This window comes from Chiloscyllium plagiosum, unplaced genomic scaffold, assembly GCF_037043375.1.
Source record: "Chiloscyllium plagiosum isolate Xiang-an unplaced genomic scaffold, Cpla_swu_hap1 HiC_scaffold_14, whole genome shotgun sequence".
Classification (NCBI taxonomy): Eukaryota; Metazoa; Chordata; class Chondrichthyes; order Orectolobiformes; family Hemiscylliidae; genus Chiloscyllium; species Chiloscyllium plagiosum.
This window is the reverse complement of record NW_028270152.1, coordinates 30,923,740-30,939,274: the sequence shown is the minus strand read 5'-3', so window position 1 is coordinate 30,939,274 and position 15,535 is coordinate 30,923,740. Positions and strand designations below refer to the sequence as shown.

Sequence of the window (15,535 nt, the reverse complement as noted above, 5' to 3'; positions counted from 1 at the left end):
CCACTGCTTGGCCCAATACATGTGTTACATTATGCTTAATTCAGTTCAATTCGTTTCAGTTAATTTCAGTTCAGTCAATTCAGTGTAGTTCAATTCAGCTCAGTTCAGGTCTGTTCAGTTCAATTCAATTGTGTTCAATTCAGTTCCATCCATTTCAATTCAATTTAGCTCAGTTCCATTTTGTTCCGTTCAATTTGATTCACTTCAGTTCCACTCAGTTCAGTTCAGTTCAATCCCATTCAATTCTGTTAACTCCGCTTACATGCCCACATCCTCCGCTGTACCCCAGGCAAGGGGTTCTTCGGCAGGACTGGGATCCTCTCTCAAACAAACTGCCACGTACATGCCCACATCCATGCCATCCCGGGACGGTCGGGACCTCCACAGTTTGTTCTTCTGGTTTCTTAGTCTTTTTCCAAAACATTGTTCTGTATCAAAATCTCTCCTCAATTGCGATTGACCCTGCTCGACTACGCCAAAATGTTTTAAAAAATCCTCAAGGTCAGGTTCGTAGGAGAGTAGTCTGACACAGAACAAACGACCAAGAGGCGAGTCTGCTAGAATATGGGCATTTTATTCCCCGCAGCGTCGCCACAACGGGTCTGGCTTATACTCACTCTACATGTTACCGGAACTGGGAGCCGTCAGTTCTCGTAGAGCGGTTGCCAACAACCCACGCTCGGCGGTTAAACGTAACCCCGGAGCAGACTCACCGAACTGGAGACTTTTCCAGCTGATATACTCTTTTCCAGATATAAACATTCATGTGAACAGCAGAGCAAGGCTAAAAAACACATTCCATTCTGGTTACATACAGATAAGAAGATTCACACGGGGAGGTGTGTAATAAGATTCACACGGGACTAAGCAACACCTCCATTCCGGTTAGATTCACACATGTATTGGGACATAATTTTTAACCGTTTCACCACATTCCACTGCTTGGAATTTTACACCACACATACCAAGCAAAATCCTAGAAGATCTCCTCTGAACCCTTTCCAAAGCTTCCATATCCTTCCTATAATACGGTGACCAGAACTGTACACAATACTCCAAGTGCAGCCGGACCAGAGTCATGTACAGCTGCAGCATGACCTCTTGGTTCTGAAACTCAATCCCTTTACTAAGAAACGCTAACACACCGTATGCGTTCTTAACAACCCTATAACCTGGTGGCAACTTTCAGGGATCTATGTACATGGACACTGAGATCGCTCTGTTCATCTACACTACCAAAAATCTTACCATTAGCCCTGTATTCTGCATTCCTGTTATTCCTTGCAAAGTGAATCACCTCACACCTCTCTGCATTAAACACCATTTGCCACCTCTCAGCCCAGCTCTGCAGCTTATCAATGTCTCACTGTAACCTGCAACATCCTTCCGCACTACCCACAACTCCACCAACCTTAGTGTCATCTGCAAATTTACCAACCCATCCTTCTACACCCTCATCCAGGTCATTTATAATAATGACAAGCAGTAGTGGACCCAAACAGACCACTAGTAACTGAACTCCAGGAAGAACATTTCCCATCAACCACCACCATCTGTCTTCTTTCAGCTAGCCAATTTCTGATTCAAAACACAAAATCACCCTCAATCCCATGCCACCATATTTTTGCAATAGCCTACCACAGGGAACCTTATCAAACGCCTTACTGAAATCCATATACAGAGGAACCTCGATTATCCGAACGAGACGGACAAGCACTATTTCATTCGGATAATTGATTATTTGGTTAATTGATTTTCTCTGCGGCTCGGAGTTTTCTGTCAAGTCTGCTCCCTTTCAGGAGACTAGGCAGCAGCTCATTGCGAGCAAGACTCCGTCCCCCAACCCCAACATATCCGCTCCCATCCCGCCCGTCCCCAAACCTGTCTACCCTCACACCACCGCCCCCCCCCCCCCGCCCACCCACCCCCACCCCGAGCAGCCAGACTGGACACCAACAGTAAGACTGCTGCTGCCTTTGTGGGGTAAGTCTCCGAATAGCACACACACACACAACTTTTACTACTAACTTTTTGACACATTCCACCTCTGCCCTGTACAGAACAATGTTGGAGAGATTATCTGGGGAAGGGGGCTTTACGGTTCATCCCCATGTAGAACTCCAGGGAAAGTGTGGGGGAGGTGGGGAGAGAAGAGAGAGGGCAGGAGGTCAGTCATGTAGAGATGGTGCCTGGACTGTCCAGGACTGTTCGTGGCAGCATTTCAGTGAGCCGAGTTAGTTTTTAAACATTGTACCTGTAAACAATGTTCAGAATTGAAACAGCTCTTTGACATAATGTTTCTATTGGCACCTTGAGATCACCTTCGGATAATCTGAAATTCGGATAATTGATATTCGGATAATCGAGCTTCCTCTGTACACCACATCAACTGTTTTACCCTCATCCACCTGTGACCTACTCAAAGAACTCGATAAGGTTTGTGAGGCACAACCTACCCTTCACAAAACTGTACTGACGATCCCTAATCAACATTCCTTTCCAGATTATTATAAATCCTCTCTCTCTTATAACCTTTTCCAACACTTTACCCACAATTGAAGTTATGTTCATTGGCCTATAATTTCCAGGGTTGTCTCTACTCTCCTTCTTGAACAAGGGAACAACATTTGCTATCTTCCAGTCTTCTGGCACTATTCCTGTAGGCAATGATAACATAAAGATTGCAACCAAAGGCTCAATAATCTCCTCCCTGGCTTCCCAAAGAATCCTGGGATAAATCCCCATCTGGCCCAGGGGACTTATCTATTTTTACACTTTCCAGAATTGCTAACACCTATTTGTGATTCTCAATCCTATCTAGTCTAGAAGCCTGTATCTCAGTATTCTCCTCGACAACATTGTCTCTTTCTAGTGCGAATACTGACAAAAAGTACTCATTTAGAGTTTCCCCATCTCCTCTGACCCCATGTACAACTTTCCACTACTATCCTAAACTGGCCCTAATCTTACTCTAGTCATTTTTTTATTCTTGATATACCTATAGAAAGCTTTAGGTTTTTCCTTGGTCCTATCTGCCAACGACCTCTCATCTCCCCTCCTGGCTCTTCCTAACTCTTTCTTTAGGTCTTTTCTGGCTAACTTGTAACTCTCAAGTGCCCTAACTGAGCCTTCACATCTCATCCCTACATATGCCGCCTTCTTCCTCTTGACAAGAGATTCAACTTCCTTAGTAAACCACGGCTCCCATACTCAACAACTTCCTCCCTGCCTGACAATAGCTGTTCCTTGAATAAGCTCCACATTTCAATTGTGCCCATCCCCTTCAGTTTCCTTCCCCATCCTATGCATCCTAAATCTTGCCTAATCGCGCTGTAATAGGCCTTTCCCCCAACTATATCTCTTTCCCTACAGTATATACCTATCCGTTTCCTTCGCTAAAGTAAACATAACCAAATTGTGGTCACTATCACCAACGTACTTCCCTATCTCCAAATCTAACACCTGGCTGGGTTCATTACCCAGTGCCAAATCTAATGTGGCATCACCCTCTGTTGACCTGTCTACATATTGTGTCAGGAAACCCTCCTGCACACATTGGACAAAAACTGACCAATCTAAAGTGCTTGAACTATAGTATTCCCAGTCAATATTCAGCCCCATAACAACTACCCTGTCACTTTTGCTCCTATCGAGAATCATCTTTGCTATCCTTTCCTCTACATCTCTGGAACTATTCGGAGGCCTATAGAAAACTCCCAACAGGGTGACCTCTTCTTTCCTGTGTCTAATCTCAGCCCATACTACCTCAGTAAATGAGTCCTCATCAAACATCCTTTCTGCCACTGTGATACTGTCCTTCACTAACAATGCCACACCTCTTCCACTCTTTTACTATCTTCTCTGTTCTTACTGAAACATCTAAATTCTGGAACCTGCACCAACCATTCCTGTCCTTGCTGTACCCATGTTTTTGAAATGGCTACAACATTGAAATCCCAGGTCCCAACTCAAGCTGCCAGATCACCCACTTTATTCCAGATGCTCCTGGTGTTGATGTAGCCACACTTCAAACCAACTTCTTGCTTGCCGGTGCCCTCTTTCATCCTTGAAACCTTATTTCTGAGCTCACTACTCTCATCCTCCTGTATACTCGATCTACGATTTAGGTCCCCATCCCCCTGTGGAATTAGTTTAAATCCACCCAAAGAGAATTAGCAAATTGCTACCCAGGATATTGGTACTCGTCTGGTTCAGGTGAAGACCATCCTATTTGTAGAGGTCCCACCTATCCCAGAAAGAGCCCCAATTATCCAGGAATCCAAAAGCTTCCCTCCTGCACCATCCCTGTAGCCACGCGTTCAACTCCTCTCTCTCTCTATTCCTCGCCTCGCTAGCATGTGGCAAGGGCAACAAACCAGAGATAACAACTCTGACTGTCCTAGCTCTAAGCTTCCACCCTAGCTCCCCGAATTTCTGCCTTAAATCCCCATCTGTCTTCCTACCTATGTTGTTGGTGCCTATGTAGACCACAACTTGGGGCTGCTCCTCCTCTCCCTCAAGGATCCCGAAAACATGATCAAAGACATCATGACCCTGGCACCTGGGAGGCAACACACCAACCATGAGTCTCCCTCGTTCCCACAAAATCTCTTAACTGTCCCCCTAACAATGGAGTCCCCAGTGACTAAAGCACCTTCGACAACAGGATTTGCTCTCTCAACCCCACTTCCCACCATTATCACTGTATAAAGTGGCTCAGTTCTGGAGCTTTAAGGGCATCTAAATGCATTTAAAAAGTACTAACAAGCCTTTTTGATTACACATAAAATGTTATGTTTCCAATATGTAAATCAATTTCCTTTAATCATGGAGGCATTTGCATTTTACCTTGTTGTAATTTTCAAAGCGTGCCCCAAGTCGGATCTCCACATTGAGGAATACCTGGGTTAATAATTATCCCATATTACAATTGCATCTTACTAACTAAATGAATGCTACTGAAACTAAAATGTTGGTTCCAATTCCAGGAAGGTCGATTTTTTTTTAAAAGCTGAACATTTGAGAGACACTGATTCATAAAGCCCTAGTGGAGAATGCATATAAAACAACAGAAACTATCATTATAGACAGAATGAATCTTTCAACCTGAACTGACATCAAACAGCCTCATATGCTTCTGTCTACAATAATCAGCACCCTTCCTCCAATGTAGACCAGGTGGGCAATAGTGGTTGTCCTTCTGTCCATGGCTGCTCCCTGGTATTGTGTCTCAGCTACTTCTCCAAGAGAAGTGTTGTAAGTAGCTTTCGGAAATAAATGCATATTAGGATAGAATAATCTGGAAGAAAGTGAGGACTACAGAGCTGGACACCAGCGTTGAAAAATGTGATGCTGGAAAAACACAGCAGGCCAGGCAGCATCTGCTCCTTGGATGCTGCCTGGCCTGCTGTGTTTTTCCAGCATCACATTTTTCAACTCTAGAATAATCTGGATCTTGGATGAAAAACGACACAGGTTGAGCAAAGCAGAGGATGTAACTGAGTAGTATAGGAATTCAGACAAGTGTGCTATTATGATTGAAGGAAACTGAAAGGAAGGAAGGGGAAGACATTTAAGTGCTACCACTACAGATGAGGTTAAACTCAGCAGAGAGCAAGACAAATGAAAATTGTGAATCTCATATTAACACCCCTCATCAGGTTTTGTAAAATTTCTATTTACTCACAGCCAGATCGTCAAACAGTGTTCATGATATTTATCTATTTGATCACTTCCCGCTTAGAAAAGAATCTCTGTCCTTCCTGTCCAAAGAAGAAGCTACAAAGCAGCATTTAAAGACCTGAGCCCTACCAATACCTGTGATTTTTAGATATGAGTGAGAGAGAGAGAGAGTGTGTGTGTGTGGGGGTTGGGGGTGGTGGTGGAGCCTGCCCAACTGGCAACAAGGGAAGTGAGGAGGATGTTTCTGACAGACAAGTGGGGAAATTTAGACTTTGGTAGCACAGACCTTTTATGTACTCCTGAGTCTAGCCCCAAAAAGTTAATCACAAAATTACGTTTTGGCAGCCTCATAAGCTCACTTGCTGATAAAAACTAATCAGATCAGATGGGATGCACATCTTAACCAGCTCTGTGTTAAAATTAGAAAGGGATCCTCCGTAAATTCGATGATCTGATTTCTATATTAAAAGTGACAGCAGGCACAGCATCAACATTAACGGAAAACCAATTGAATCCATCAAGTCCTTGTTGCCCTACTAATGCTGATGTGAGAAATAATTGACCCCTCCCCCCACCCCACCCACACAACCATACCCCTTTAAGGGTTTATTTCATGCACAAAATTGGATTTGGATCCTCTCACAGTTCATGCTGATGGATATATTGCGCCACTTATTCAATTTAACAATGTTTCAAAGCAGGCAGATGGTTAGTGAAACAGCTCCACAAAAGGCCAAATGTTTTCTAAAATGCCTTGTTTTTTTTATTGCCATATAACTCTGGTGGAAATTGCAGGTGCTCATGAGAAATTTATTCTGGCATGTTTATGGCAGAGGGAGGGAGGAGGTGGCCAGAACAACTCTTCTCTAGCCTGCTGTGTGTAAGGTCAATCACGTAGTGCTGGAGTTGACTGCTCCAGCTGCTCTGCTAACTGTGTTTATACAAATTGCTTTAAAGTAGTCTCTTAATGAACAGAATGAATCTCAAAATATATATTTCTACTGGAATTCTATGAAATGTTATGTCTTACTGGATATTGCAGGAGTTTTATTTTAAAGATTGATATGCTGCCCGTCCTGCTTTATATCGTGTGTGGGTGTTGAGTTTCCCTAGGAGTATATTATAACTAGCTTATGAATGAAAGCTGTATTGTTCATTAAAGTGCAAGCTCATGTAGTCAGGAATTTCCAATTAAAGATAGAAAAAGTATTAAGTATAACATTTGAAGACCCACTAGTAATATCAACCTTAACCTCCCATGTTTGGCCTTACATTAGACCTTGTTTATTTGTTTAAAATCACACAACATCAGGTTATAGTCCAACAGGTTTATTTGGAAGCACTAGCTTTTGGAGTGCTGCTCCTTCATTAGGTGGTTGACCTGATGATTTTTAACTTTGTACACCCTAGTCCAACACTGGCACCTCCAAACCATTATTTGTTTGTTACTTTATATATTGTCTGTTTTCAAAAAAATGCATTCACAAATGAATTATCAACATTAATTATTCAAGTTCTACATTGTCCATAACTAGACCACATTGTCCTTCAAAACATGCCCATGGACAGATGGTGCAGATGTTTCTATCAAATTTCTATCATTTAGATTGAACAATGAACAAATCTGCTGTGACTGAGGGAAGAACAGAATTTGGATTTTCTTGGCCTAAGTCTTCTAACTGATGGCACTCACTTACCACTCCATCCCTATCTTTTGCACTATGACTGCATGCCACATTTTTGGCTACGTCTCCTAATCCCATGTCCTTTGGAGATGCTGACCATAAATTAAACTGAACTACTTCCTCATGGTGCAGGATCATTCAGGAATTTAAGCCATGCCCCCATTTTTTGGCACAAGCTGCCATATTCTGGTAAATGTTAATCAACGCATCAAAAAAAAAAGATTTGGGAGCATTAAAATAGTTTTTCATTGTGTTCATGAATGATTATATGAGACAATAGCTAAGTGAATGTATGAATGTGTGGGTGAGTGAGTGGGCTGGGTGAGTGGATAAGTGGGTGGGGTGGCAGCTGTGTGAGGTGGTTATATGGGTTGAGAAGGGTTGTCATGTTGGACTAAGTAGATCAGGTCAGAGATGAGTTGGTTGGATGGGGGTGGTGGAAGTATAAGGGGAAAGGGTCAGTTATCCAGGAGTTAGACTAGGAATTTTCCATGTAACATTTCTTGAGTAATGATTCAGGAAGGTAAACACAAAGATAGGAAATAGAAGTGGGAGCAAACCATTTGACCACTCAAACCTACACTGCCATTCAATTAGATAATGGCTCATTTTCTGTCTAAGTATAATTTTCCACAATATCCCCATATCCCTCAATATCTTTAATAGATATCTAGAAATCTACCAATCCCTGTTTTGAATACACTCAACAGCTAAGCTGCCAAAGCCCTCTGGAGCAAACCATTCCAAAAATACACCACCCTCTGAGTGAAAACATTTCTTCTCATCCCATTCTTACCTCTTATTCTGAGATTATGTCTCTGATTTTAGACACCCAGCCAAGGGAGACATCCTTCCTTCTTGTCAATCCCTATAGGAATTTTGTATGCTTCAATGAGATCACCTCACATTTTTCCACGCTGTAGGGGATATATGTCCAGTTTTTAAAAAAATATCTACTCATAGAACAATTCCATCATTCCCGGGATCAGTCTGATGAACCTTTGTTCCCTTTCCTCTATGGGAATTGTATCCTTCCTTTGCTAAGGAGACCAAAACAGCACAAAACATGCTAGTGTGCTTTCATCAAGGTTCAAGACAATTACAGCAACATATCTTTACTCCTGTACTCAAATCCTCTTTCAATAAAGGCCAACATACCATTTGTAGCACCCGCATATTAGCTTTCAGTAACTTAGGAACAAGAATACACAAGAATACACAATCAACATTTGTCAATCTCTCACCATTTAAGAAATACCCTGCATTTTTGTTCTTCCTATCGAAGTATCCACATTCTGTTTCATCCACCATGTTGTTGCCTACTCAGTTAACCCGTTTAAATCCCTGGAAGCATGTTTGTATCCACTTCAGAACTTATTTTCCTATCTAGTTTTATGTTATCAGCAAATCTGGAAATATTACATTTCATCCTAACATTCAAATCATTTGCATGTATAGTGAATAGCAGCAATGAGTTAACATTTCAAGTCCAATATGACCCTTTTCAGAACTGAGGTGGGTGCTGAAAAAGTGATGGTTCTTATTCTGTTTAAAAAAAAATAAGTGGTGAGGCAAAGCAAGTGGAACAGATGGGATAAAGAACCTAGAGCAAAAGGCAAAAACAGTGCTAATGGTAATGGAGATGGATATAAATGAACAGTGTAGATTAAGGAACATTGATGAGGAGTAGGTGTTAATGGTAGTTATTATTAGCAAAAAATTGGTCAGCTCTGCCCAAAGCAAACCCACACAAACAAGACTGAGGGGAAGGGGATTTGGGGGTGCAATCACGCTATCTACCTGATTCAAATCTGCTTGTGCTTCAAGTAATAATCCAGACATTATTATATTCGTGATTCTGCATTTTACTTTAGCATCTTTGCTACTTATACTCACTCAGTGGAATCACTTTTCAAATCACAACTGAATTCCACCAGACATTCCTCTCCAGCCTGAAGATGATGTCCATGAACCCTGACATTGGGCAGATAGACAGCATTTTGCACTCTCATTCTCAGCTGCTGAGAACTGAGCAAGTTTTGAGAAGATTTGTAGCTCAGGTTGAGACTCTGGATGTAAGTTTGCTCGCTGAGCTGAAAGGTTCATTTCCAGATGTTTTGTCACCATACTAGGTAACATTTTCAGTGGGCCTCTGGGCGAAGCACTGTTGATGATTCCTGCTTTCTATTTATTGAGAACTGAGAACTGAGCCTGTCCCTTAATTGGAATTGTCCACAGATTCTGACCCAAACTTAGTTTTGGAGACTTTTTGCAGGGTTTTGGGGAGCAGAGCTTGTGAAAAGTTCAAACTTCCTGGGCAATTCCTGCAGAATCAATGCTTTGTGATTTATGAGGGGTCTCAATGTATATCTTGGGTTGTATGTTTAGTCTCTAACTATCTTCAGACCAGAAAATTTGGATTTGGTGTTTGTGTTATTCATTTACATATGTTAGATTAAACTGTTTGCATTTTCACCCCAATTTACTATTTCTTTAAATTGCATTATTTCCCATCCTTTGTTTCCATCAGAGAAGGCTAGGGGCTGGATATTCTGCACCTTTTGGCTAATATCATCACTTTCCAAAGCCTCTGCACTACTTTTAAGGGAAGTCTGGAACACTGCCTGGATGAATGTACCACTATTAAAACTTACGAAATACAACCATTCAGGACAAATCAGCCCTATTGATCAGTATGCTATCCACTCACTTCATCTTGGCTCCTGAGCATCTCCACAATGCACTGTAGCAACTCACCAAAATTTCTGAGCCATCACCTCCCAAACCTGTGAAGCCTACTACCTGGAAAGACATTTATGGCAATATTTATGTCAATACCATCATAATCTCTAAGTTCCCCTTCAATTCATACATCAACCAGATAGCAACATTCTTTGTCATCCTCCCTGAGTAAAATTCTCTGGGACACCCGCATCAACCAACCCAACGCCTGTGGCCGTACATTTCAACTTCCCCTCCCACTCTGCCAAGGACATGCGGGTCCTGGGCCTCCTCTATCACCACTCCCTAACCACCCGACGCCTGGAAGAAGAACAACCTCATCTTCTGCCTCGGGACCTGCCAACCCCGTGGCATCAATGTGGATTTCACTAGTTTCCTCATTTCCCTTCTCCAACCTTATCCCAGTTTCAACCTCCAGCTCAGCACCACACTCATGACTTGTCCATCTCTCTTCCCACCTGTCTGCTCCAACCTCCTTTCTGACCTATCACCATTAACCCCACCTCTATCCACCTATCACACTCCCAGCTACCTTGCCCCCAGCCCCACATCCCTCCCATTTATCTCTCAACCCCCGAGGCTCCCAGCCTCATTCCTGATGAAGGGCTTTTGCCCGAAACGTAGATTTTCCTGCACCTCAGGTGCTGCCTGACCTGTTGCGCTTTTCCAGCACCACACTCTTGACTCTAATCTCCAGCATCTCCAGTCCTCACCTTAGTTTTCCTCACACTCCCTACTTAGCAGTACAGTTGGAGCACATTTAAGAAGGTGCACAGTTTTATGTGGGGGTGATGACCTATGGACAATAAATGTTTGCCATGCTAGTAATGTCCATACTCCCAAAATACCTTTTTTTAAAAAAAAGACTAGAAATGTAAGATTGAAAAAAAAAGACCCGAGTTAACATTTGCAGCAAATCCTGAAGGTGACATGCGATGACAGGCAAATTTTAGATTGGAAACAAAAACAGAAATTGCTGGAAAAGCTCAGCAGTTCTGGCAGCATTTAAAAAGAGAAATCAAAGTCTCGGGTCCAGTGACCCTTCCTCAGAACTTTTTAAATTTTAGGTTGGCCTCTCCTGCACCCCGATCTTCTGATTACCACTTGTTTGTGGCCCACCCCCAGTACCCTACTAACTCCAAGCTAGTAGGAGTTAGTAGGGTACTCCATTGTTTGTTTCCTGCCTCCAACCAGTCATCACCCTCGTTCATAGTGGGGAGGGAAGAGAGAAGTGTTGAGCAGAAAAGTCAGCCAACAGGGAACCCAACAGGAGGGTCATGGAGTTGATAGGTCAGCCAATCGTAGGGTCAGCGATCACTCTGGTATGATCTAGTGTGGGAGAGGCAGCGAGCAGGAGTTGAAGGCAAACAGTTAAATGTTTTATTGTACTTTTAAGCTTTGTAATTTATGAATGCAATAATTTAGCAATGTACAGTATTTAAAATTGCAGATTATAAAGTTTTAATGTTTTTTTCTGATTGGAGACCTACAGAACAGAACTAAACCTTTTAAATTGGGGAAATTTGATTCACTTATCGTTAATTCATCTAAAGGAAGATAACTAGATTGTTACCTGAGGGCTGGCTGTATGGTATTAGATAGGGAGAAGCTGTTCCTAGTGGTGGATGATTGAGAGGCAGGGGGTACAGATTTAAGGTAGTGGACAAAAAGAAACAATGGGAATGAGAAAAACTCTTCTCACACAGTGTTTAAATCTCTGATGCACTTCCTGATAGTGTGGACCCTTCGGGGAATTGGGTGGTAGCCAGAAAAGGAATGATTTGTCGCGTTACAGCGGACAGGCGGGCGAGTGGACCGACATAGACACGACTGGCTGAATGGCCACTTCACTCCGCCGCAACTATCGTCTGGTTCTGCGATTTCTCTTTTATGAGTGCCCAGGGTGGGTGTGCCGTTAAGTGGTCAGGGAATCGAGGAGGCGGCTTCGACACCGTCCACCGGCAAACGTGTGCGTTTACAGAGCAACGGGGCGGAAAGTGCCGCGGGTCCACCGGGGGCGTTTCTGCTAAGGAGAGGATTAAAGCAAAGCATCAGAAATCTCGAACCAAGTTTTGGCCCTTCATCCTGGATCCCCTCCCCATCCCCTTCCTCTCTTCCCGCTCTCCTCTCCTCCCTCCCTCCCTCTCCCCTGGCTGGCGTCACACAGAACGCGTGCACTTTTATTTTGATAATCGCTTCCAATTGCAGCAGAGAGAGAGAGAGCGAATGAGCGAACGCTGAAAACTCATAGCATCGGGCAACTCCGGTCCCAGTGACAGAGTCGCCCGAGCTGGGAGCGCACCTTCTGCACAACTCACCACCATGAGTGATGGGAACAGTGCCTCTAACCCTGTGCCTTTAAACTCCAGCTCGACCCCGACCCCCTGAACGGCTGAGTGGGGGGGGGGGGGGGGGGTGGGGGTTGTGAACTTTGGTGAGTGTCTCTGTGCGTGTGTTCTTTGTTGGAAGAGGTTGGGTTGTGGAGATGATGGAGAGGCCGGAGAGTTGCGATCCCTACAGGTGCCCGGCCCGGCGGACCCAGTGGATCGTCAGCGCGCTGGCTTACCACTACGGTCTGGACCGGGGGGTGGAGAACGAGATCATCGTGCTGGCCACCGGGCTGGACCAGTACCTGCAGGAGATCTTCCACCACCTGGACTGCGAGGGAGAGGGCAGGATCCCCGGGGAGGACTTCCGGACCCTGTGCGAGATCCTGGGGCTGGACGAGGGCTCGGATCCGGAGGAGGGCGCGGGGATCCTGGAGCAGGTGCCCCGGGAGCTCAGTTTCAGGCAGTTCCACGCCAGACTGTGCGGCCACTTCAGCAGCAGGGCCGGCTGTCAGTACGAGACGGGCCGGCTGCTGGTCGCCAAAGAGAGCCAGCACATCGAGACCCAGATCCGGCTGAGGAGTCCGCTCAGGCGCCGCAAGAGGAGCCCCGGGCCGTCCCCGGGGCAGCCCAGGGGGCTCTCCGGGAAGCAACACGCTTCCTGCAGCCGGGAATGCTACGAGGACATAGTGGCCCTGGAGGCTGCGGAGGACAAGATCGCCAAGCTGGAGCTGGAGAACGAGAGCCTGCGGGAGCTGGTGGAGGATATGAGGGCCGCCCTGCAGAGCAGCGACGCCCGCTCGCTCGCCCTCCAGGTCGGCCTGTGGAAGAGCCACGCCAGCCACCCGTCCCAGCACTGCTTCCTGGCGTGGAGCAGGGCGTCCACTAGCACCATCAGCAGCAGCAGCAGCAGCACCGGGCGAGCCGCCCGCCAGCAGCAGCAGCAGCACAAGGGCCTGCGGAGTGTCCTCAGGGAGATCGAGCTGATCCGCAGCTCCAGGGACGGCCAGATCGAAGAGGCGATCCGCTTCAGCCAGGAGCTGGAGAGGGAGCTGGGCAGGTCGCAGGAAGCTCTGCTGAAGCTGGAGGAGTGCAACAGGAACCTGAGGAAGGAGCAGCTGCAGATGAGGAAAAGGGTCGAACAGGCGCGCCAAGCCTTGTTGGGGAGCCTCGAGAAAGTGAAAGGTCTGGAGACCACAGCGAAACAAGTTCCGTTGTTACAGAGGAGTGTTGCACAATTGGATTCAGAGCTGCAATATTACAGGTAGGATTCGTGATAAAGGATACCATCGTACCATGACCCATGTTAATATATCCATTTAAGATTTGCACTGAACAACCACCAAACCTATTAGCTATCAAGCGAAATCGACGTTTCGGGCAAAAGCCCTTCATCAGGCTAAATCCTGATGAAGGGCTTTTGCCCGAAACGTCGATTTCGCTGCTCCTTGGATGCTGCCTGAACTGCTGTGCTCCCCCAGCACCACTAATCCAGAATCTGGTTTCCAGCATCTGCAGTCATTGTTTTTACCTCGTATCAGCTATCAAAGCGAATCTGTCATTGAAAGGTAAGATGCCAATAACAGATTATATACATTAAGTAAAACTTCCGGCTGCAATCGTAAATTAATATTGGAAATGTTCCAGTTCGCGCTTTAGAACGAAATTCTGAGACATTGAAGTTGGGATGTCTCTTTCCGGCTGTACTGGACATTGGTGAGGCTGCTTTTGGAGTAATGTGCAGTTGTAGTCGCCCTGTTGTAACACGGATGTTACTAAACTGGAAAGGGTGCAGGAAAGATTTACAAGGATGCTACCAGGACTGGAGGGTTTGAGCTATAAAGAGAGACTGGACAGGCTGGGATTCCCCCCTCACCACCCCCGCCCCAGTTTAGGAGGTTGAGAGGTGACCTTATCGAGATTTATAAAATAGGGAGGAGCATAGATAAGCTGAATAGCCAAGTCTTTTCCCTAGGGTAAGGGGAGTCCAAACATAGAGGGCGTAGGTTTAAGGTGAGAGGGGGAAGGTCTAAAAGGGACCTAAGGGGCAACTTTTTCACACAGAAGGTGGTGCTTGTATGGAGTGAACTGCTAGAGGGAGTGGTAGAGGCCGGTACAATTAAAGACATTTGGACAGGTACATGTGGAGGAAATGTTTGGAGGGATATAGGCCAAACACAGGCAAATGGGACTAGTTTAGTTTGAGAAACCGGGTCAGCATTGATGAGTTGGACCAAAGGGTCATTTCCATGCTGTAGGACTATAACTGCATGAAATAATTGAACCTATTATGTCACCTCTCTCATGCAATTGCATTTCCTACTTTTTAAACATCTGCAACAGTATAGGCTGTATTGTTTGCAAGTTTTGATATCCTATAAATTCTATATCCGTTTACCCAGTGCCAGCAATGGCCTTCAAGGTGCACCTTTCAATAGCAAGAGCTTATGGACCTCTTCTGATCCTATGTATGGAATCTTCATTCAATTGCCTCTGCTACATTTCTTTGCACACTAAACAAAGCTTCATGCAACTACACCCTCCACCCGCTTGCATCATCTGCATAACCCTGAACCTATCTCTCCAGATTCTCTTCTGTACCTCTTTCGATTTTGATATCACCCTTGATATCCTCATCCTGTTCCCTTTACATTCCCACCAAATCATTCATTTTCCTGACCTCATGATAGAGGAAATTATGAATGTGTCCAACTCCCATTGCTGTGCATCCACAACACATCATATTCACCTGTATGCCTCTGCAAGCCTACACTCCATCCCCAATCTCTCATTCTTGTCCAAAGTTACAGAAGGTATTGTCACCTCCCAAACCTGGGCAAAAGTGAGGACTGCAGATGCTGGAGTTTAGAGTCGAGTGTGTGGTGCTGGACAATTCCTGATGAAGGGCTTTTGCCTGAAATGTCAATTTTCCTGCTCCTCGGATGCTGCCTGACCTGCTGTGCTTTTCCAGCACCACAGTCCCAAATCTGTTCTCATCCTTCTTGTAATTTCATGTTTCATTCCATCAAATAGATTTTGTCATGCCTGAGCACTGAAATATGTATGACCAAATGGGGTATTTCCCCTCCCATTTTCCAC

The 15,535-nt window shown here is 44.9% G+C and overlaps 2 protein-coding genes across 2 annotated transcripts in view; one reads left to right on the top strand and one right to left on the bottom strand.

Moving 5' to 3' along the window:
- The window catches only part of cfap92 (cilia and flagella associated protein 92 (putative)), a 92,558-nt gene extending 83,719 nt beyond the window's left edge, over nt 1–8,839 (bottom strand). Inside the window, exon 1 of the mRNA XM_087994262.1 lies at nt 8,612–8,839. The gene's annotated coding sequence lies outside the window, so the exon portion shown is untranslated. The remainder of the gene's footprint in view (nt 1–8,611) is intronic.
- Nucleotides 8,840–11,849: 3,010 nt separating this feature from the next.
- efcc1 (EF-hand and coiled-coil domain containing 1) overlaps nt 11,850–15,535 on the top strand; it is a 95,700-nt gene continuing 92,014 nt past the window's right edge. Inside the window, exon 1 of the mRNA XM_043707980.2 lies at nt 11,850–13,700. Within this exon, the coding sequence (XP_043563915.2) occupies nt 12,595–13,700 (1,106 nt within the window). The 5' untranslated portion in view covers nt 11,850–12,594. The remainder of the gene's footprint in view (nt 13,701–15,535) is intronic.